Source organism: Agrilus planipennis, unplaced genomic scaffold (genome assembly GCF_000699045.2).
Source record: "Agrilus planipennis isolate EAB-ADULT unplaced genomic scaffold, Apla_2.0 scaffold73, whole genome shotgun sequence".
Lineage (NCBI taxonomy): Eukaryota > Metazoa > Arthropoda > Insecta > Coleoptera > Buprestidae > Agrilus > Agrilus planipennis.
The window spans coordinates 1,184,433-1,208,926 of NW_020439682.1; the positions used below are offsets into that span (position 1 = coordinate 1,184,433).

The following is a 24,494-nucleotide window of genomic DNA, read 5'->3' on the forward strand; positions in this document are numbered from 1 at the left end:
TGATAGGCACGTTACCATAATCGAATAAAATAATTCGAAGTGGTCTGTATTCTGTCGAAACTGCCAGACGCGGATCGCGATTTTGATCTTTTTGGATCTCGTCAGCGCGTCGCAGGCAGCTGCGACAGAACACAGACCAACTTTTACCTCCTGTCTTAACAGCGCGTTTTGGAAAATACCACAGATGGCGCGGTAAACGCCATCTGTAGTACGTTATGGTAACTTGCCTATCACGTTGAGGTTAGCTATGCCGAGATTTGTTTCAACAAGTAGATATCCATATATTTAAATGGACCTTCTTGGAGCATACGTAATCCTAAAATCTAACATCGTACTACAGAGGGCGTTTACCGCGCCATTTGTGGTATTTTCTAAAACGTGCTGTTAAGACAGCAGGTAAAAGTTGGTCTGTGTTCTGCCGGAGCTGTCTGCGACGCGCTGATGAGATCCAAAAAGATCGAAATCGCGATTCGCGTCTGGCAGTTTCGATAGAATACAGACCACTTCGAATTATTTTATTCCAAACATTTACAGATTGCTATCAGTCATAATTGCCGTTAGAAAAGTATTTAAAATTATCGTATCGTAATACGTGAATTGTTTTGAAAATCAGTTTAGTTTAATAATTTGATATAACTAAGGGAATCAGAAAGGTGTTGCACCTTGTAAAGATCATTCAAAGATCATTTCTAGCATACAGAGACATTTATATATCTCATAGGTAATTTAAAGTTATATCGAATAATAAAAACTTCATAAAACTGAAGGACTTACCGAGCAATTAGTCTACAGGTGCACCACGTTGCCGACATGAAAGTCTCTGAAACAAATGGAAAAAGAAAGTTTATTAAAATTGAATTTCAACGTCAAAAACAACATCTAAAAATTATCTCAGTACGAAAATTAATTGCATAGCTTTTGAGAAGAATGCAATCTTAATATTAATTAAATGCCTACAGACAATTAGTGATCGTTTTAGATTTAATTTTGCTTAAAGAGAACAGAAAACTGAAACTGCTTATGAACTCAATACTCTAGCATCAAAAAGTAAAGATCATTAACAAAATATTTACATTCGTTGCTCACTTTTGCGATACAAAAGTTAAGGGTTTGTTTACGGATATTTATTTTTTATATTTTACAAGTTATTATTCTCATTCCTCGTCTTTTAACTTTTTAAGGATGCTTGTTACTCTTTTCTTTTTTGCTTTTGTTTACAAATAATTTCATATAAAACGTAAGCAATGCCTTCCGATATTTAAATTATTATATTTTTTTTTCAATTTTTATTTCTTCTAAAAACGGTGTCTTATTTTTATCCGCCTTAAAATCCTTCAGTAAAAGCCTAATTTATAAACTTTATCTAGTTATGTACTTAATGCGAAATATATCTGATAGTTTATTGATAGAGTCGGATTTATTTCTTCTGTCGAGAGAATAAATTAATAGTTTTTTCAAATACTAACGAAGTAGGTACTTCACAGAATGTAATTTGAGAGTTTCAGAAGCTTCACTGCTAAATACTGAAAAATAAATAGAACTTAAATTCAAATAACGAATAATTAAGTCTCGAGCTGATTCCGTTTGAAGAAAAACCTTCGGAAATGATTAAAAACTTTCCACTGTAAATTGCTTTATATAAAAAGAAGAGATAAAAATTGTTCGCCACGGCATTTTATAATATTAGAAGCGCTAGAAGACGAAAACGGTATATCTATGTACTATTTCTGATCAGTATTCCAGAATATTTAAAGGGTCACTTTTGGAGCCACTGTAGAGTGCATCTCGTCATACTACAACCGCTTCCGCGTTACCTTATCGGCTTTCAACGAAACACACATACCTATTCGTGATCTTCGCAACAGCTGATACGTAGACAAGTCAATTGTACGTAATGATTAGTAATAATCTGCATCTGTTAGCGTTCGATTGGCAAAGTATTGCCACAAAATACAAAAATAATTTGAATGTGGAAATATCAAGCAGAAACCAATGTAATAACTTGCAGAATATGATGACATGGTGGTTACATATGGCAATGCACCTAAGGTCTATGGAAAATTTTATTTGATGAAGCCACACTAATTTACACCATAACAATACCACACTGATAATATGGAGATATGGTCTCAATTTTCTTTTTAAAATATTAGTAATAAATTTCCCGTANATGCATATATATATATATATATATATATATATAAATTGAGTAAAAGGAAAAGTGTAAACAGCTGTTACATTTACTAAGAGAAAAGTTAAGTTGAAGAGTCCTGGCGGCACCTAATTTTATTTGCAGGAGGAGAAGACAGAGTCGTTCACAAACAGCATCTTGACGCTAAACGTGAAGGCAGAGGACGACGGCCAGGATCTCGTGTGTCGTGCAGATAATCCCCGATTTCCCGGGGGATCCGTCGAAGACAGGAGACAAATACAAGTTGCATGTAAGTGCCTCTCACCCGTTCCCTTCCAGCTAATAATCCTTTTGTGATGTTCTCGAGCTCCAGCGAATTTTCATATTGTTCTCTATCCAACCTTCGTTAGTTGCTGGTGACTGAATATAAACCATGCAATACACTAACTTAGGCTTCTTGTGGGAATATGTCAGATGATACAATGGTTAAATATTACAAGTCGAAAATTTTGTTTAACTGAATAGAATAGGCGCTGTTAAGGAACAGTTAATAGAAATGTTGATCTTTGGTTATACCTTCTTCTATTTACATGTGCATTATAATAATTATTTACACGATTATGTATTTCAATACATGTAGAAAACTGTCGTACAAAGCTCCTCCTACTGACCGGGTTATGCAGCTAACTTCATACTGTCGATTTTTCGTTAACTGTGCGCGCGCAACATCCGTTGCACGCAAATATGTTACTCCAAACGCGCCACAGCAAGTATTTAATTTTTAAACCACAATAATATCAACGTTTTGCATTCAAATAATTCAACCTCAATCGATAAAGTATTAATTAGTTTATTTCATAAAATTTTAATCATTTGCTACCGTCGAACTTCTTAGATAAACCGTGGTTTCTCTCATAAATAATATCAGTAGGATATTTTGCAAGATTTTGGAATAGTAATAGAACTGTGCATGTAATGGTGCATTTGCTTGTGATAATATTTACGATCGTGGCAAGTGTGATAGTTCACTATTATTATTATCATCGTCGTCCCGCCACCACCGTACCGCACACCACCGTGCTCCTACAAACGGGACATTATTCTTGCAAGCTTGCTCGTAGGTCAGTCTATGCTCTATGCGGATAATTCGGCCCTATGACAAATGTTGGGTCAGCCGGTCGCTCCCTCGAGAAACCGCAGCTAACTAGATTAGGAAACATTGGGCGATACGATGTTTCCACTTCTGACTTCATGCTTGAAAAGTTTGCTAAACACATTTTCGATATAGGTACCTACTACATACGAAAACCTATGTATAAATCTATGTACATCCATATATATATATTATGCATCTAATTATTACATTACGATACTTGTCAAATATGGATGGATCAATAGCTACGAGGGGACTTTTCTAAGTTTGCGGAATGTGGGAATAAAAGTAGAAATTTGCTTTTTCTATTTGTTTGCTACCCTTATACATTTTTCCGATCTTTCAATTAACTTACGTATACCTTAGAAAAAATGTTTTGTCTTTGTCTGAAAATACGCCGAAACTGCATCCTTCACTTCGTCGCTTGAAAATTTTTTCAAGTTTAGAATAGGTAATCATCGCTGGGAGCCAGGTCAGGACTTTAGGGTGGGTGTGCCAAAATTTCGAAACCCACGTTCTGTAGGGCAAGCATCGTAACACGGCTGTTGTGAACAGGCGAGTTGTCGTGCAGAACGAGGACACCTTTGGTCAATTTTCCTCTTCCCTTTTATTTGACTGCTTCCTTTAACCTAACCGCTCTGGGATTGAAGCATGTATGCTTCAATACTATACTATTCTCCAGTTATGGAGACACCTTTATTTTTATAATCGATCAACAGGATTTCTTCTGAGTCCCGAATGACTGTCGCCATGATTTTTTGTTTCAATCATCTAACCTAAAAGATAAAGGCTGCCTAATGTGTAATAGGAAGGTTACCTTAAAATTGAATTTCGAAAATGAGAAACCCAATAAAATAAAAAAAATCCCTGAGGGTAATTTTTGTTTCAATCACTTAGGCAAAAATAACTATTCTAGAACACAAAAAACACATAATTTTATAACGAAACTTGCTGGTGAATAGCCGAACTGCTTCACACAAGACCACTTCATGTTGCAGATCTTTCGTTTTGTGGATTTACTTACAAAATATTAATAACGTGTTCTGAAATAACGCAGTATCCAATATTAGGCGACTTTCCGCTATTAGCGCAATTAGCAAAAGTGTCTATTTATTCTTGTGCTCAGTGTTTTAACTGAAATATTCTGTTGTTAGTACTGAAGAAACAAAAAAATGTCCTTCAATTTTTTCTCAAAATACTTTTTTTATATATGGTATATGTTCTTAAACAATTATGTTTGACAAGGGACCAAACATTTTCATTATTTTCATTTTCAAGGAAAAGGTTTTTCTCTAGGTATATCAATGTGTCTTGCATGACCAGAATTTTCATTAGAGACTTTACGTTCTTCCTTGCCTTTATGGCAATGTCTAGAGCACAGTCTGGTATGCCTTTGTCGTTATGAGAGATGTTTGCATATTATTTACCCACTGTATAATATAAATACGTCCTTTGTCTCATCTGTATAGCTGGTTACCTCGCTGTCACAAGTAAGTGATAGGAATAGAGCATATAATAACTTCCTCTACCCGTATCTGTTCCTTTTGAAAACCTTACCCGATGTTGAATATGTTTGCTCGCGAGTAATTTTTAAACAAACTCAAAGAGGCACTAACCAAATTTCATATCTACAAACAACCATAATACGCACAACCCGTGAAAATTGTAATAAAACAATGCAACAATGTCACCAGCAGAACTCAGAGCATTTGGGGGAGACAAACAGTAAAATAAACTATTACAATAAACTGAACGTTCTTAAACATTATCATCATAAGGTCGTCAGTTCTAAGACTGGTTGAACACGCACTTGTTTACCCTTTCCTATCTTGAGCTAATCTTCGCTTTTCCCTAAAACTACAACATCCCACATCCTTAACTATTTGTGAACAATAATCTTATCTAGATCTACTTCTACTCCTCTTAACTTCTGTTTGTGCTTCTAATATGTCTTTAAGGTCTATTTCCATATATCTATGTTCAAACGTTTAGTATCTTCAAAAAACTAAAACTATAAGGACTTGGTTTTAAAATACATCATCGTCATTAAAACCATAATATAATCGTAATCTGAAGCGTCTGTTTGGTTACAGTTATGTAAAAAAAATTCCTAAGCTAGTGTTCGGTTTTATCAAAGACTTTTCAACAAGTATAGCTAGATATAAAATTTTATTTTAGTTTGCAAATTTGTCACTTTTAATTCTAAGTTATTCATAGTCATGTTCGACCATTTGGGTCATTTTACAATTCAATTCGCAACCCTCATCTGGCTTTATGTATCTACTTTCTAGCTATTTACTTCCACATTTATATAAACAGTTAATTCAGACAAACAGTCAGTCAGTCAGCTCAAATCATTCATCACATTTTCAACTCAATTAAGCCCTTATACATTTTTTCATTTTAGTATATTCATTGTATATATTTCTTCGTTCAATTAGTTTAGTTTATTTGTTAGTTAGTTTCACGATAGTTTTACATTGTACTTATTTTGTAAATATTCCGTTTTTGTGCTAATGAATTAAATTTCTTAAAACCATTAAGAGTTTATTCATTAAAAAATGTGGTACAGCAGTACATAAGAAAAAGCATTACAATCGACGTTTGCTTTTTCTACAGCTAATCTGTTTCAATAAAAAACTAATTATTTTAGTGTCGTTTTGTATTAGTTCTTTCCGAATATCTGTATCAGTGCTATCAAGATCTGAATTTAGAACAAGCGTTTTCTTAGGCAGACTGGCACGTTTTACCGTAGACATCCAACTCAACCGCTGAACTTTAAACTTTATCTGAAGGCGCTCGTTAGTATAAATACAGATTAATGGCAATTTGGATCGTACGTAATTTCGTGGGAGCTTTAAATGAACTTCACGTACGGTAGGTAGGTATAGAGGGCGTCCGACCCCGGGTCCTTCTCCTTGCCAGGGATGCCGGATTACGAAGCTGTTTGTGATCTGATCAGAATACAAAACGTTAAATTTATGCTGGACAATTCTCCAATGGGAACCCCATTTCACCCGTTTCGTTCAAGTCGATACACGATTGCGACGTTATTTAATCTCAAGCAATTGAATCATTTACCGTCTTTTGTTTTCTAACGATAAGAAAACAACTCCAAGAATTCGTCGTTGTTCACGTGACAAATCTTTTTTGATGCAATCTCCAATTAAAAGAATCAGTAGCCCACTTACGTATATCGGTACCAGGCGCATCCGCTAAAAATTGAGTTAACCTTTTACCTACTATTTCAGTTAGTATCTACATCTGATGGAACTATCAAAACACAATAAAAACCACTTACTTTAATGCTGTGGTTTTAAATTATTTTACAAGAGAATCAAAAACTCTTCATAAAAAGCATTATTTTTAATAATAAGTTCCTGAACTGAAGTAAAGTAAGAATCCTTTGGGACCAGAATTTACCTCTTTTCGGAATGCAATTAAAATTAACGGTACTCACTGGTAAACACTGAAACCATTCCTTGATTATTAGATATGTCCACATTTTAAATAATACTTGTTATCAGTTTTATTCACTTAATAGAGACACTAAGCATATTAGGTAAGAAAAATTATTTTAAAATCATATAGCATTACCTACAATTTGTATTTTTGCTGGTTGAATATCAATTTATGAATAATATTCTGAAATAGGCCAATGCAAAGGTAGAAAAAGTTGAGAAAGAGCTAATATAAAGATAGGAGACGAAAAATTAGAAAAAGTGACCGATTTTAGGTATCTACGAAGTCAGATAAGACTTCAATAAAAAGAAGTCACTTCTATGCTCGCGAACGGTTAATTTAGAAATTCGGAAAAGTTTGTTAAAGGTTTATGTCTGGAGCACGGCGCTGTACGGGTGCGAAACATGGACAGTGGGAGCGGCGAAAAAGAAAAGGATAGAAGCGTCCGAAATGTGGTGTTACAGGCGAATGATGAGGATACCGTGGATAGAGAAGGTTAGAAATAAAGAGGTATTAGAAAAAGTAAGAGAACAGAGGACTCTATGGAAGTCAATAAGAAATAGGCGAGATAGGTCTATTCAGAAACATATTAGAGGCAGAAATACGAGTTAAGGAGAGTAGAGGTAGACCTAGATTAGATTACTGTTCGCAAATAGTTAAGAATGTGGGTTGTTCTAGTTTTAGGGAAATACGAAAATTAGCTCAGGATAGGAAAGAACAGAGGTGCGTGTCCAACCAGTCTTAGAACTGACGACCTTATGATGATGATGATGATGATATACTTTTAAGAAACATAAAACAAATCACATCTTTAGATAAACAATTCCGTCAACTGCATTTAATAAATGGTGGCGTTTCTTCCTGCGAAAAGCGAAAACATTCTTTTCCTTTTTGTAAAACTGCAACAGGAACTAACTCGCTTTTCCATCGTATCAGCGGCGTTTCCGTAGAACGAAACAACGAGCGCTAATCTTACTGGATACTGTACATTCGAAGAACTCTCATCCGACTTTAAAACCGAAAAGTCCTTATTCAATATTATATTTGTACTGGTATATATATGTACCTACGTGGTGCATTGTACGTGCTTTTAAACAAAGGTAAAGTAGGAAAGAAGAAGTACCTAGCTTTCAATCGAAGAAAAGCTGTCGAGAGATAAACATCTAGGTCGAATTTTACATGAGAAACGAGACTTCAAGATGGAACGAAAGCAGATACCTAAAACAATTTGACACCGTGTCTCTGGATCTTTCATTAATCTGCGTACACGACAAGTAAAACCTAACAATGAAGCTTTTCTTGTCGCATTTGATGTACCTACCTAATATAAGAACACTATTGTACAATCTTTCATATAAGAGCAGAAATCTTAGAAACCTAGAATATTCACTTTGTCGTTATCAGGAAGACAGTTTTGTAGCATACTGTAATGTTCGTGGGTTTAACAAAATTTACTTCTAAGACTGATAACGACAAAAACTATTTATTTGCACTTATTATTAAAGCACTTAAAAACACTATTAAATTATTACTAAACTTAGGTTATGAATTATTCTATTTATTTACACTACTGTTGATATATCACTATTCACTACGCTATTTATTTCACTTCTATCACTGTCAATTTCACTTCTGTAACCGTCAATTTATTTCCTTCATATCTCGGCGATCGTCTCTTCCTTTAAATACTCTCTCGTTTACCTTCTGGAACCTTCTGGAGACATCCGGATAGTTTATTATTTCTTTGAACTGTTTAACTACGGCGCACATGAAGAAAGGTGCCCGCGGCTAGTCGGCGAATCGATAAGCCGTTCACGTACAGGTGGGTCCGATCGCACACAAACACACTCGTGCTGACTACAACACATTTCAGAATTTTGTTTAAGGAAATAAAATAACTAAAGATGTTTGCAAAAAAAAAGGAATATTGAGGCACATTTTTTATTTTACTTCTTCCTTTTCCGCGTTTTCGACAAAGTAATAAAAATTTAACCGGCAAGGTAATAGTTTCATTTTGCTCAATCCATTTCAACAGATTGCAACAGTGTCGATTGGATTTTCTACAACAGACACTGCCATCAATCCGTTCGACCTAAAATTTCGAGACTGGCTTTGGATTGCTTATCATTCATCCTGGTGTAGTGCCTTATTGGCATCTAATTCATCATGTGTTGTCTCGATGTCTCGACGGGCTTGTGGTCTAACCGTCTCATAACTTACTTCCCAATTGATGATGTAAGTCAATAATGCCGGAGATGTGTCCTCGATTTTTAAAATCATGACGCGGGATCAGATAGCAGCCGATACGTGATGCGATTATATATAATGTACCTACAGGACGAACCAAAACAATCTCAACTATTTTTACGACAAAAGGAAATTTCTAAAATACTCGAATTTTCATATCCAACCCCTACTCCATCCCACGAACTTCCCCTTCCGACCATCGTTACGATTTCACAATCTGGACATTTACCATTTTCTTTAGGAAATAAATGGTTTATTTACAAGCTTCCATATTTTTGCACTCCCCACTGCCCCCCCCTATTCATTAGGGGGTGTGACGCATATATAGTATTATGCTTCAATCAAAAATATTGAAGGAATTATTCAACGTCCAATTAATTAAATCATGGGACTTAACATTAGTTTATACTTCGTCAGATAAATTGCACTATCGCTTCTGTAATAAATGTTTAACGGAGGGATTGGTCGTAGAGTTCGGATAGTTGTGCCGAGCTTAAAGTTATTGTTGAACCCTTTTAATCTGTCGTTAACCCATTTAAGTGGACAAAATTTACGAAATGACGTATCAACAAAGGGAAGGTCCGGCTAGGGTATTCCTAATCTTTATTGCCTTACGTAATTATTCGGAAATTGTTTCAGATCCGCCTAAGGTGGCCGTACATCCGGGAAGTGGACCGATGTCGCATGCAAAGGAAGGGTTGAATGTGACTCTTCACTGCGACACCAAAGCTCGACCATCCCCCCACGCATACAGTTGGTATCATGATGTAAGTAAAAATTACATGACGATAAATGCCACTTCTAATAGGACATTACGTTTTCTTTGTACTGAAGAGGTAAATTTTATATATTTAATTCCTTCACCAGGTGATATAATTTGGAAAATATCATCATTTTTATAAAATGCATACCTATACAGGGTGTTTCCGAAATAAGCAGCAACCTTGCAGAGGTGATAGAGTACTACAATATAAGAAAATTAAGTAAATGTGTACAGGTCTGAACGTCATATTTTTCGAGAAAAACGTAGTAGAAAATAATAAATCTAATTCCGGCCCTGGCGAAAAACGAGACAATGCAACGTCGTATTCAATCAGCCAGTAACCAGCAGACATAATGATAGTCAATATTGGTACAATTGCTAAACTAAGAATCAATCAATTATTTTTATGAAAAACCCTTGTCCCATACGTAGTTTGATTCTTACTTTATACAATCGTAGTGGAAGAAATGGCAACAAAATTCAGTAACTGCTAAACTTGTTGTTATTAATTTGATTATATAGTGATAGGAATCTAAACATTATGTGTTGTAGTAGTCTTGCTGATGTTTACTTTAGCCTATCGACAAGTGGTTGTAACTTCTGAGTCTTTATCTCACCTCGGTGCATGGGTGCATACCCACATTGCTAATTCACGCCCAGGACCGGATTGTAACTGATTTTGAATTTTAATTAACAGAAGAAATAATGTAGCATGTTGTGTAATGACTAGACCGTATTAGATTTTGCAAAAAAAGTTTAGTGTAGATGAGTTAACTGAAGTGTGACCAAACTGGTTTTTATTTAGGTTCGATAGGAAGCTATTTCCGCCATTTTATGCTTTATTGTAAGCTATCCTTACTTCTCGAGTTAAAAAGAAAAAAGCATTTGTCAAACGGCAGGGGCAAATGCGGCAGAAAAATTGCCATCTAATAAAACATCGGATGACGCGCGATATAAACTTCTCAGTGCGATTCGGGGGCGAAATCTGGGTCGTACTTTACGTGATATTCTTCATTAATATCGTGGCTCCTTTATCAAGCTTTTGGCTTAGTGGAGCGGGGCGCAACGATGCGATGCGTCGTTTCCAGTTCATTCTTTTAGACACTCCACTTAACAAGTTCGCCAAGCAGCTCAGCTCAACGAACGAACGAACGAATAAACGTTATACGGAATACTTTACCGTTTTCTTCTACTCTATTACAACCCTGTGTATGTACGGACATTTATCCCGGTGGATGTTACGCCATTGCCGCTCCCTTACGGCTCCTAAAACGTCGCGGGATCTTATTCTGCACTCCGTAAAACACATTAAAACTGCATCATTCTTAAAAACTAAACAGACCGAAGAGATAATGTGTCTCATAACGGTCGCCGCATAACTTTGACGTTTTGTCGTTTCAAACCAACTTTATGTTGTAAAAAGGACGACTCCTATTGTAATAATCTCATTCTAACGTTATTACTGCATTTTTTACAATGTACCAAATGGTTCAGGGCACTAATACTGTAATAAACTTCCAATTTAGCGTCTATCTATGACTTTATGTTGTATTTATTTTCATTTTAGTGGGATGTAGATAGCTATACCAAAAAGTATGCGCATTATACGGTTGAAGTGGTCAAACAGTTGATTTATAAACTAACTGAATTATTCTAGAAACGTCTCTGTATTAATACCGTAATCTTTAGATTTTTATGCATGTTACTGTTCAGTCAGTTTATAAACTAACCAACAGTAAACTAAGTGAACTAAAACTATTCCAGTATCTAATTAAACTAATAAAATCTTTGGATACTTCCCTAGACAAAAATTTTTAGTCTCTCAGAATATTTCAGTCTTTTAGCGTCTCTGAGAGCATTTCTCACAATCTTTCACAGTCTCTCAGTGATTGCCTAGGTGTTTTTATGGATCTCTCACAGTCTCTGTATGAGAGACTCGAACGATACAATTGTTAATTCAGAGATTTGAGTCTCTCACGGAGAGACTGAATAAATAAAAGTAAAAAATGTTGAACTTAGAAAATTTTAACCATGTCTATCGAGACACCATTTATTGAGAGACTCATTTTGTTCAGGGACGTTAAACAGTTTTTTTGACAGTCTCTCGACAGTCTCTCTCAGCGACACCAGATAGACTCGATGAGAGACGGAGACTCGAGTCTCGCTTTCAAAGACTCTGAGAGACTGAAAATTTTTATCTCGGCTTCGTATATCATCTGACCGATTTTCAAACTTTTCAGTTATTTAAAATAAATGAAGAGACTTCGCCTAAAACATATATGAAATTGTTCTATCTACTGTTATAAACAGACCTTGTAATAGCCTTCATATACTAAATAAATCCCCAAGTGAAGAGTTAAGTTCGAGGCCACCGTACCTCTGTCAGCGTGAACGGATGGCCACAGCAACGGTGACGTTAACGAAAACCCAGACCATGTAATATCTAATAGTCTATAAAACGTTTTAAATTAAATAAAATTTGTTGTGCGGCAGCAGAGTAGCTTACTTTCTAAATTAATAAATAACCAGAAAGAATTAATTTTTTTGTTACAGGAACGTTTTATTCAGAGTAATGAAAGTGCGGGAATCCTACCCCTCGGCAACACGCAGGAAGGTTACCTTAAAATTGAATTTCGAAAATGAGAAACCCAATAAAATAAAAAAAATCCCTGAGGGTAATTTTTGTTTCAATCACTTAGGCAAAAATAACTATTCTAGAACACAAAAAACACATAATTTTATAACGAAACTTGCTGGTGAATAGCCGAACTGCTTCACACAAGACCACTTCATGTTGCAGATCTTTCGTTTTGTGGATTTACTTACAAAATATTAATAACGTGTTCTGAAATAACGCAGTATCCAATATTAGGCGACTTTCCGCTATTAGCGCAATTAGCAAAAGTGTCTATTTATTCTTGTGCTCAGTGTTTTAACTGAAATATTCTGTTGTTAGTACTGAAGAAACAAAAAAATGTCCTTCAATTTTTTCTCAAAATACTTTTTTTATATATGGTATATGTTCTTAAACAATTATGTTTGACAAGGGACCAAACATTTTCATTATTTTCATTTTCAAGGAAAAGGTTTTTCTCTAGGTATATCAATGTGTCTTGCATGACCAGAATTTTCATTAGAGACTTTACGTTCTTCCTTGCCTTTATGGCAATGTCTAGAGCACAGTCTGGTATGCCTTTGTCGTTATGAGAGATGTTTGCATATTATTTACCCACTGTATAATATAAATACGTCCTTTGTCTCATCTGTATAGCTGGTTACCTCGCTGTCACAAGTAAGTGATAGGAATAGAGCATATAATAACTTCCTCTACCCGTATCTGTTCCTTTTGAAAACCTTACCCGATGTTGAATATGTTTGCTCGCGAGTAATTTTTAAACAAACTCAAAGAGGCACTAACCAAATTTCATATCTACAAACAACCATAATACGCACAACCCGTGAAAATTGTAATAAAACAATGCAACAATGTCACCAGCAGAACTCAGAGCATTTGGGGGAGACAAACAGTAAAATAAACTATTACAATAAACTGAACGTTCTTAAACATTATCATCATAAGNTCCTGAAAGGAGACTCTTCCGCCCTTTCTTCCGGAGTAGTCCGGAAAGACTACCTTTACCAATATATACCAGACGTTGATCGCGAATACCCACTAGAGGGCGATACAGTGCGATACTGTAGTTGGATATTATGAAATTCTAAAATTAACAAAAACAGAATACGTAATTTGTTTAATAGAAATAGTAGAGATGTTATTGTGTAAATTTTAGTGGTAAAATAGTACTGAAGTAATACATTTTGCATTTTATTCACACCTAATAATTCCTACGAGTCACGTTGTAATAAGAAAGGAGTGGCAATTTTCAGAATTAAACCTTCGCTTTTCAGAAAAGCGTTCTCAATGACCCGACGCTGGCGCCATTCAAGCTACCAACAAACACAGTTCAAAGTCATACAAAATTTTGAATGTATCCACCTGTCTAGTTACATGTATGATATATATGTATAGGTGGTGCACCTCTTTTAACATCAAACGAACCTTTGTGACCTATATGATTCATGTTGACGTAATATTCTAGAGGGCACACCTAACTGCATCTATGTAGCTCTGTTTCACTGCTGAAAATGAGACAGATTGGCGGAAAATATTCCCTGTCTGTTTCGGAATAACGAAAGTGTTAGAAAAGCAATTTCGCGGATTCTCCACGATTTTCACTTATCTTCAAATTGATGCCTGATGATAACCCCTAGATACCTAATATTCCCCGAAACGAATTGAAAACGAGATAGAAACTGCCAATAAATTTATTCTTTTCTTTCTTATCCGAAGAACGCAACATTTACATTGGCATATTAAATAAAGTGTTCTTTAGTATATTCCACTTACTTTAATGCTGTGGTTTTAAATTATTTTACAAGAGAATCAAAAACTCTTCATAAAAAGCATTATTTTTAATAATAAGTTCCTGAACTGAAGTAAAGTAAGAATCCTTTGGGACCAGAATTTACCTCTTTTCGGAATGCAATTAAAATTAACGGTACTCACTGGTAAACACTGAAACCATTCCTTGATTATTAGATATGTCCACATTTTAAATAATACTTGTTATCAGTTTTATTCACTTAATAGAGACACTAAGCATATTAGGTAAGAAAAATTATTTTAAAATCATATAGCATTACCTACAATTTGTATTTTTGCTGGTTGAATATCAATTTATGAATAATATTCTGAAATAGGCCAATGCAAAGGTAGAAAAAGTTGAGAAAGAGCTAATATAAAGATAGGAGACGAAAAATTAGAAAAAGTGACCGATTTTAGGTATCTAGGAAGTCATATGAGTCACGACGGAAGGAGTAGTAGGGATATAAAGCAGAGGATAGCGTAGGATCGAGTCACCTTTAATAAAAAGAAGTCACTTCTCTGCTGGTGAACGGTTTATTTAGAAATTCGAAAAAGATTGCTAAAGATGTTTGGAGCGTGGCGCTGTACGGGTGCGAAACATGAGCACTGGGCGCTTCGAAAAAAAGAAAAGGTTAGAAGCGTTCCAAATGTGATGCTACAGGCGAATGATGACGATACCGTCGATNAAATTTATTTTTGTATCACTTCAAATATTATTTGAATGCTTTTTAACTTCTTATCTTGTGCATATCTTGGTTTCCTTTCAATCTAGATTCTATTGTTCTCTCAATCTTACCTAGAAATCCTACTTCAACCATTCATGCATGCATTCTCATATTAATAACTGGTTTTACCTTTAATTGCTTTCTCTTGAATTTTATACTGTTCAATTCTATAAACCAGTGCCTTCACCCTCAGTCTCACTACTTTTCCTTCTAGAACATTCTATCAAACTTACTAACAACCCTGTCCTATACATACCCCAATTCCTATCTATTAAAAGACACTAAAAATCTATAAGCAAATTTTATCATTGCCTGCATTATCATACTATCTTATTATAAAATACCTCTTTGACGGACAATTGTTCAATGCATTTAAGGTACCTAGGTCAGGTTAAAAACATTTTGCGGGGAATTTTCGAAAATTGTAATTAGGTGATATCAATGGTTTCAGCTTAACATGTACTAAGACTTCTGATTATAATGAAACTTATAACAACACACCCATTAATTTCTACATTAAAATAGCAAATTATAATTTATTACCAATGCTGTCTTATATTTGAACTACGAAGACCGCCGTACTTCTTCAACGGAAAATGAGAAAAACCCCTTTTTTTCTAAGTGAGTAGGGAGGTATAAGAAAAGTAAACAGCTTCACCCCGATTCTAAGAAATATAATGGTAATTAAATTAAACGCCTACTTTACAATTCCAAGGAAACCATCCCCAGATTTAATTTTTCCGCTAAACAACTAATTCGTTTCAGTATTTCTTTTGAAATCGAATGAAAGGGAATTTATAACTCAAAATCGCACGCTTCAAAACAATTAAGGATATAAATGTAACGATTGATTTGAAACTAATGCCACATTAACAATTAACTCTATACATATGAAGCGCTTTAACATTTAATAGTGGTTAATATGAAATAATAATGTGAAAATTCATTTTCAGCTTTTTAGCTACTTCAAACTACCTCAGGTTAATGAGGGAAAATTTGTTTCTGTTGTCACACCCTCGCGGGGAATCGAACTCGGGACCTTTGGCTTACGCACCAATACTTCCTACCACTAAGCTATGAGAGATGACGACTAGTGTCCGACCGAGTTTCGGTCGAGTTTCGGCAAAAAAAAACGAGTTTCGGTTTCGGCAGCAAACCTGCCGAAACTACGACCGAAACCTAAACTGCGTTCGGGAGTTCTCGCGCTCTGCTCGGTCATGTTCGGCGCGTTAAATTCCATCCAAGCGAAGTATTTTAAGTATTTTTTAGGCGCAATTAAAGTATTTCCTTAAATGAGGGGTTGTTATGTTGATTTTGATTTGATTATCAATAAGTGAAAATGACAAAGACTGCAGAGCTATGCGATTTAAAGATAAAAAAATAAAACTGACTGATTATAATAACGTTTTCTTTATTTTTCTCTCAAAACATGATCCTTATAAGGAAGTTTCGGTTTCGGTTTCGGCCGAAACTGAGACCGTTGCCGAAATTCGGTTTCGGTCGTAAAAACCAGTTTCGTTCGGACACTAATGACAACAGCAACATCGACAAACCGTACTTATTAGGTCATAGATCTGTCGAACTAATGTTTTCCGTTTTCGAATCGGGTTCGATTCCCGGCGAGGGTGTGACAACAGCAACAAATTTTTTCTCATTAACCTAAGATAGTTGAAAATGAATTTTCACATTAATATTTCATATTAACAATTGTTTAACAAATATTATCATAAATACACTCAATTAAAAAATTAACTATCCGTTATCCTTGATGGTTATGTCACATTAACAATTATTTATCTACCTATGTGGGATCGTATAAGTATATATGTACCTACAACGCTTTTAAAAAAGTAATTCAAAAATACAATAAGTTCCTTAGTGTAGCCATTAAAAAGAAGTTCACGTAGTTTAATTGCGTATAAAATTTCAATTGACAAACTTTACTCGAACATTTCTGTAGGTATTATTGAGTTGGCTGGCAACTATTGAATTTAACGCGTCGAAATGGGAACATGATTCTCCTAAATGATGTAACGCTAATCAAAAGGATGCCATAAGTTTCCAAGTAATAACAGTTTCGCGTAGATCGTGACCTGTTTCTCTAATTGCTCTCTCCAGAAAAGTATTAGTTTCCAAGGCGTTTTATTTCTCCTCATCCATTGCTGAATCCGAATGTATCGTAAACTCGATATATCGGGAACACATGTGTGTGGTGGTGGTAACCGTCCGACGGTGAAAAACTTTTCGGACTAGTAACTCGATTTCAACTTTCACATTTCAACTTGAACCATCATGCGATCTGTCTTCCCACTGTTATCCACCCAGATAGTAATGGATAATTTTACTGTTTCTAATTCCGGCTCCATCCCTAATAGAGTTTAGTTGAAGCATGCATTCAGGAAGTTTAGCCGCTTTTGAACGACATGGAGTTGTCCTTTTTCTATTAATTAAGGCGACGGTTTTTACCCTACAAGCAGAACCCTTTGCTGTCCTAACCTACAAGTGTATTAACTAGTGTGACCTCTTTCAAGCCCCATTGCTAATACAAATTGCCTTTTTTGTTGGTATTTTCGACCGAGCGGCATGGCCTAGAGGTCTAGACCATTGCTTAGCATTCGGGAGGACGCCGGGTCGATTCCGAGTCTGCCTGTCTTGGTCCAAGTTTTTCTGTGGTTTCCTTGGATCATTTAGGCAACAGCTGGGGCAGTAATATTCCACAGATAATCTTTCTCTCTCATCTGTCTTCATTTCGTCCGACTCATTTTTCTCACCCGAACCACCATCCATTCTCATTCCTACAATTCCTGAAAGGAGACTCTTCCGCCCTTTCTTCCGGAGTAGTCCGGAAAGACTACCCGCCCACCAGCATCAGTGGCTGGTGGGAATGAAACACTCAAAAGTGTTTAAAAGTTTTTTTTGGTATTTTCGAAGTGTCTTAGAGAGGGATAGTAACTAATAGGATATAATACGCTTTGGAATTCAAATTAATTTAGTTTCTAACTGACGATGATATCTTATGATTAAATGTGGAGTAATAAACACCTAAACCCATTTTCTTACAATGATTATTATGAATTTATTTTAAAGTTGCAAATTTCTTAAAGTAATTCAGATCATTTTGTTACAAGGAGTAGATGGTTTCACCTTCATAACAAATACTGAGAAATGTTGTAGGTACCTACCCCATTTACATTAATTTTTACTATCTGTTAAGTTCTTGGTTTCCATAAATTCACAGAAACTCCTGCTACGTATTTCGCATTTACCTTGTCTGGGAATCTCGCCCACGATCTTCTAATAGGCAAAAGTAAAATGGTGTTGCTTAGTTTCAAATTTGTGAAATGTGAGATAACTGTCACAGCACGTTAAACATCAAAGAGAAACTTTAAATTGAATGTATTGGCATATTCGTTATGCTAAGGCTTGAATTTCCTCTGTTGCAGATTCAAATTTGTTTTTAATATTTTTGCTTAACGATAAGTTTAGATGCATATTTTCACCAATTAAATATACAGTGATAATTGTTAATCGCAAAAGGAAATACGTTCCAAAGATCAGGGCTAGGGAAATCGATGACCAGTGCTAGGGAAAACATTGACCAGTGTTAGGGAAAATAATGATTCTCCCTATTCTTTTTCTCGATATCATCATCAGGTCCTTGAGTTTACGTAGGTAGAATATCATAAAACACTCTCAGATATTTTGACACATTATCAATCAACTTCAGCTTTTGTTGCCCTTTTGATATTTGTTTCATTCTCTAGTGTTTGTAAATTATTACCTATTACTATTAACGATTTTCGAGCCTTTTAGACGACTGCTAAATATACCGGTCGCGCAAGCCTACATTAATTTCCAAAAGTCATTTACCAGACACATCTCGAGGAATAGTTCGAAAAGTAAAGATATGTGAAATAGGATAAAAATAATATTAATATTAAATTTTCCATGTGGAAATCCCAAAACACGACAAAAATTAAACGTCAAATCTTTTAGCTGTAGTTACTAAAACTTGCAACAAAAATAAGAATCATTCAAGAGTAGATGTTATTTTCTCTCTTCATGAGTAAGTTAATTAGTGGCAGATAAATCTTGATAATGTGAGTAATAAAGTCGAGTTAAACGAAAAACAATGTTGCATTTAAGCAGGACATTTGCATGTTGTGGCATGATTTAGCGGCAATTTTATGAGTATCGCGGCATCTACAACTTCCTTCGCATTTTCTGATTCCATAAACACGTGCGATTTATGACGGTTCGGGCTTCGTGACTTGTGGTTTGCAAAACGTTATATGTACGCGGCATCTGGAGGTTAGCGCTGTCGCCTGTTGGAAGTTCAGAATGTACCCAATTTCCTTCATTTTTCATGTCTTTTTAATCTATGATCTACGCTTTCACGTATCTCATTATGTTCGTGATTGCCCGGGCTACCGTGCCATAGCGTTACGCTTTTGACTCTTCCCTTACATATATTCATTGGATCGTTAAGAGATACGCCGCTGTGCGTCGCCCGAGTCGCTGCTGTTCGACCCCAACACAGACATATACCGTCCTCCTAAAATGCCATACTCTAACCTCTGCAAAAATCAATAGCTTTATTAATTTTGACGCGTTTTACCCCCATAAGCACATACATAACGTACATTTCACTTAACAAATTCCTACTCAAAATTAACCACAATCGAGGTGGTCAAAGGCGCCTGTGCAATATGATTTATGAGGCTCATTATCACGATTAACTTCTTTAGATGAGGACACTGCATTACTGCTCGTTTCAAGAAGTTAGAAATATGTCCCTTCCCTTTATTAGGATGCGCCGTAGCATAATTCCAAATTCAATCATATTAGTCCGCAGAGCTCATTTCTCCACCGATCATCTAGCGAGAACTAGCCAAAAGTGTACAGTACCATTTGCAAAATTATTTCAACTGCCTCGTTAAAAATTAAGAATATGCTTTATTTAAAAGCATATTTAGCCAAAAATAATAACAAGTGAATTAACTTAACGTTCTACACACCTATAAAACTTTTGCTTTGTTTTCTATTGTTAATTTATATACATTTTTGTTAATTAACACAACTGCTAAACATTTTCGTCTAGTACTGTACAGTTCTAGCCGATCTCCTAAGACCACCCATTGAGAGCTCTGCTCGTTCAAGCTTGTTCCAACTATTTCTGTCTTGCTCACGCCTAGTGTGTATTCTTTCTATCTTCGCGCAGATTTCTTCAAGGTCACAATTCTAACAAATTGAAATGGACTGTACATTGTCATACGATAGCTTCACCATGACCACAACGCGTTCTTGTCCATCAACTTTAACCCCAAGTTAGGTGGTGTTTCCAAACACAACCATAATGTATATTGCCAAACTTCCATAACGTATCAAACGAAACCATAATGCGATGAATGTTATAAATTATTACGTATGAAATTTAATAGTTTGATGGTTTATGTCAACAAGTCAAGTATCCAAAATTCTACTCAATTGACTGCAGCTAGAATGTAATAGGTATAATATAATGAGTTCGTCGTGATAAACCAATCACAACGTTATTTGGTAAACGATTTTGTAAACTCCGAAGTAGTCGTCTAGCCGAAGCGTCTGGTCCGTCTTAAGAATCAAGTATTGATGGATTTCTTCGTGATAACAGAAGAATCTCTGTTGAATTGATACCTGAGGTACGTCAAATAAGTTTTGGACCTGTTTACAATATCACTTCTAGGCTGCTTACTATAGTTCATAAAGATTCGAAACTTTTCACCAGTCAAGACATAAAACAACAAAGTTTGATTGATTCTCTGAAAGACTGCTGACTTGCAAAGACGTTTGAATCCATCACTACGACCATGAAACCGAAAGACAGAGTATGAAGTGAAAATACAGCAGTTCAAAAAATTCAAAGTTCAACCCTCCACTGATTTAAACTGCCGATCCTCTATGGGGACTCACAGCGTTCAGTCTAATGTGATTTGAATGTCAACGAACCAATACTACTCTGAGATGTTGGAATACAAATTTGAACCAGCTATCAGGACGAAAAGTCCCAGCAGACCCCTGATAAGCTTCTACAACTGGGTTTAGGAGGTCACACCTTATTCCCCGTATAGTCTAGACCTTGTCTAGTCCGATATTTATCTATTGGGACTACTCCAAAACGCGTTACATTGCAAAAATATGGAGAAGTGATGGAGAAGTCAAGGAAGTGGCTTCGAAATCAATAAAATGAATTCGTAGCTAGAGGAATTAAGAAGCTATAATGAAGATAATATAAGTGCTTAAATGTTGCGGATGATTATATTGAAAAAGAGTGTATCCAATAAACCATTTTTTAGTTATAGGCCATTTGTCTCTTTACTTTTGTTGAATTTGTTATTGTTTGTTTCAGATGCACCACGTTGCAAAAAAGGATTCGAAGTAATGCGGGTCGGCGTCTCCTATCAACACGGTACCATCATCGTCGATTGTCACGTTGAAGCCATTCCAGATGTAACAAGATTTTGGTGGACTTATAATACTAGTAAAGGAGTCCTACCGGTTTCCATGCAAGACTCCAGTTCACATATACACAACAACGATGGTACTTCGACGCTCCATTTTTCCCCCGAGAATATACACGACGTCCGATCATTGGCCTGCTGGGCAAGCAACAGTGTGGGAAGACAATCGAACCCATGTATCTTTTACATTGTACCAGCAAGTAAGAAACACAGTTAATAACATATTCGTGAAAAGAACGAGACTTTTAGTCTAATCTCATCCCAGAATTTTTAGAGCGGCGACTCAAGAAGTCATTTAATTTAATTAAAACTGAAATCAATTATCTCAAGAGAAGTCCTCCATATTTATTAGTCCTCATTGATCTCAAAAGCGACCCTACTTCTACTAACTGTAATAAATTAACCGTTAAACAAGAAATTTTAGGAGGTACATGATATTTCAAGATAGGATACGAAAAATTTGAACAAGTGGCTGATTTTAGGTATGTAGGAAGTCAGATAAGTCAGGACGGAAGGAGTAGTAGGGATATAAAGGAAAGGATAGCGCAAGGTCGAGACGCCTTCAATAAAAATAAGTCACTTCTACGTTTGCGAACGGTTAATTTAGAAATTCGAAAAAGATGTATGTTTGGAGTCCGATTTTGTGCGGGTGCGAAACATGGACGGTGGGCGCGGCGGAAAAGAAAAGGATAGAATCGTTCGAAATGTAGTGTTACAGGCAAATAATGAGGATACCGTGGATAGAGAGAGTTAGAAATGAAGAGGTATTAGAAAGAATAGGAGAACAGAGGACTCCATGGAAGGCAATAAGGAATAGGCGAGGTTGGTAGGACACCTTCTCAGGCAGAAACAGGAGTTAAGAGGAGTAGAGGTAGACTTAGATTAGATTACTGTTCGCAAGTAGTTAAGAAGGTGGGTTGTTCTAGTTTTAGGGAAATGCTAGCTAGAGATTAGCTCAGGATAGGAAAGAGTGGAGGTGTGTATCCAACCAGTCTTAAGATTGACGACCTTAAGATAATGATATTTTATCCAGAAAACACTTGAATACTATTTCTGATAAAATGTAAGAAAACTTAATAAGCCTTAACAATTTTGGCATGGTTGGACTTAAAAATTCTAACGTATCTTTCTCGAATTATAATCATGAAACAGATAAAACCAGCGATAAATAGTTCACTGTTTATTAATTCCTTAAAACTGTGGTACCGATTTTTTAATTTTGAGGGTGAAATCTAAATTCACACTAGTAGATATAATATTAGTTTGGCCTGCTCTAGTAATTATCTTCAATATCCGTTATCTATTTGTGTAATATAAACACATTAGGATCTGAAAACTTGGCTACTGTGCCCTCATCTCCAATTTACATTTACTAACGGTGTTAACATTCCCGCAAAGGCCAATAAAATGGTTTTAACTAGCCATTTAAATTGAAATATTGTTCCCCGAAGACATCTGCGTAATTCAAGGTAGGCTCTCCTTCATTTATAGTTTAACTGTTGCTATCTCGGCCTTATTAATGTCTAACAATGGCGTTTATTATATACACCCTACACAACACTCCTGATACATTATCCTTTAATTACTTACCAAGATGGTTGTAAAAAAGCTAAAACTAGATTCGAATTACCACCATCATGACGTACCTTAAATATTAATTTTGAATTCATTCAAGTGTTAATATTTACATTAATAATAAGACCTTTATAGAGTAATACTTCTTAGTTAGGTAAAATAAATTGGTAGAATTTCGATAAAACGCGATTTCTACNGTAGAATTTCGATCAAATGCGATTTCTACAAAGAATCTAATGAATGGGAAACTAGAAAAAACTGAAATAAAAGAAGATCACTGAAAATTAAACTTTGAGACACAATTTAAGGTAAAACAATTCCCTTTTGTAGGATCTCATTCAGTAAGCGTCACGCCATTTTTCGTCATCAGCGTTTAGTCTTCTACATGTTCTCTAGAATTCAAGCATTTGTTTTAGATCGTCCCATGCCGCCCAGGAATTGTGTTTTGCGAAACACAAGCTGGCACACGGCCGAAGTGTCATGCACTGCAAATGAAGACGGAGGATTACCACAAACATTTGTCTTGGAAGTAAGAAATTCTCCGGAGTATTCAGAGCCCACAAGTGTGACAACGCTGAGCGATCAGGGGGAGAATTCGCCCCCTTTGTTTCGAGTACTCGGTCAATCACCTGTTTTCAGTTTGCACAGCTTAGAACCGGACAAGAAATACAACATTCTCGTCTATGCTGAAAATGCGGTCGGGAAAAGCGACCCGCCAGTTTTTATACCCAATGTTCAAATTCAACAGTATTACAGTAACAACCGTACGTAATAAAGTACCTATACTTCGTTTACTTTCTGTAGCGATGTGACCTTCAGTTTGACCGGCGCAAAGTAGAAAAGAACAGCGCTAGGCCAGAAAAGAAAGGAGACATCTCACGGCCAAACTCTCAACCGGTGAGGAGCGTATACTCCGTACAGTACTGCACGGAAAAATTGACCATTTTATCCGCTAAAATTGCATTGCTCAAATGTGCTGTTATTGGTACCAATTACCACTGAAAATATCAACGAAATGTTTATTTATATTCGAAGATATATTAAAGGTATTAACGCCTGTTTTCGACTCGCACTACTATTCACGATTGAACAAAACTGTTGGCAGGTACTGTATGAAAAAGTATGTTTAATGAACTAAAGTCGAGAGTATAATGAGCTTTTCTCTCCCTACCTACGATTCTGCCAGCGCGCATCCAAGACATCGGAAGGGGCAGATCGCTAGAGAAAGTAAACGAAGTATATTACATTGAAAAGCTTACATATTTGATATAGAATTAGAACTGTAAATTTCAATGGAAAAAACCAAATTTTTATGACAACACAAAAATTACAATTTTTGATTATAAATGACCGAAGTTGCCGTAGAAATAGTAGAATTTAGTAAGTAATTCGTAATAATCTTTCTTTAAAAATTACTTCAAATTTCTTAATTATTACAATTAAATTTGTAATATCAACTAAAATACGTAGTAAATTTATTTCTGCTGGGATTTTATTTTTACAAATTCGGGT

At 35.6% G+C, this 24,494-nt stretch overlaps 1 protein-coding gene across 1 annotated transcript in view; it reads left to right on the top strand.

Moving 5' to 3' along the window:
* The window catches only part of LOC108732380 (hemicentin-1), a 65,354-nt gene extending 41,600 nt beyond the window's left edge, over window positions 1-23,754 (top strand). The window contains exons 7-11 of the mRNA XM_018463147.1: window positions 2,297-2,441; window positions 9,633-9,760; window positions 12,310-12,362; window positions 21,243-21,607; window positions 23,399-23,754. Of these exons, the coding sequence (XP_018318649.1) occupies window positions 2,297-2,441; window positions 9,633-9,760; window positions 12,310-12,362; window positions 21,243-21,607; window positions 23,399-23,754 (1,047 nt within the window). The remainder of the gene's footprint in view (window positions 1-2,296; window positions 2,442-9,632; window positions 9,761-12,309; window positions 12,363-21,242; window positions 21,608-23,398) is intronic.
* Window positions 23,755-24,494: the final 740 nt, after the last annotated feature.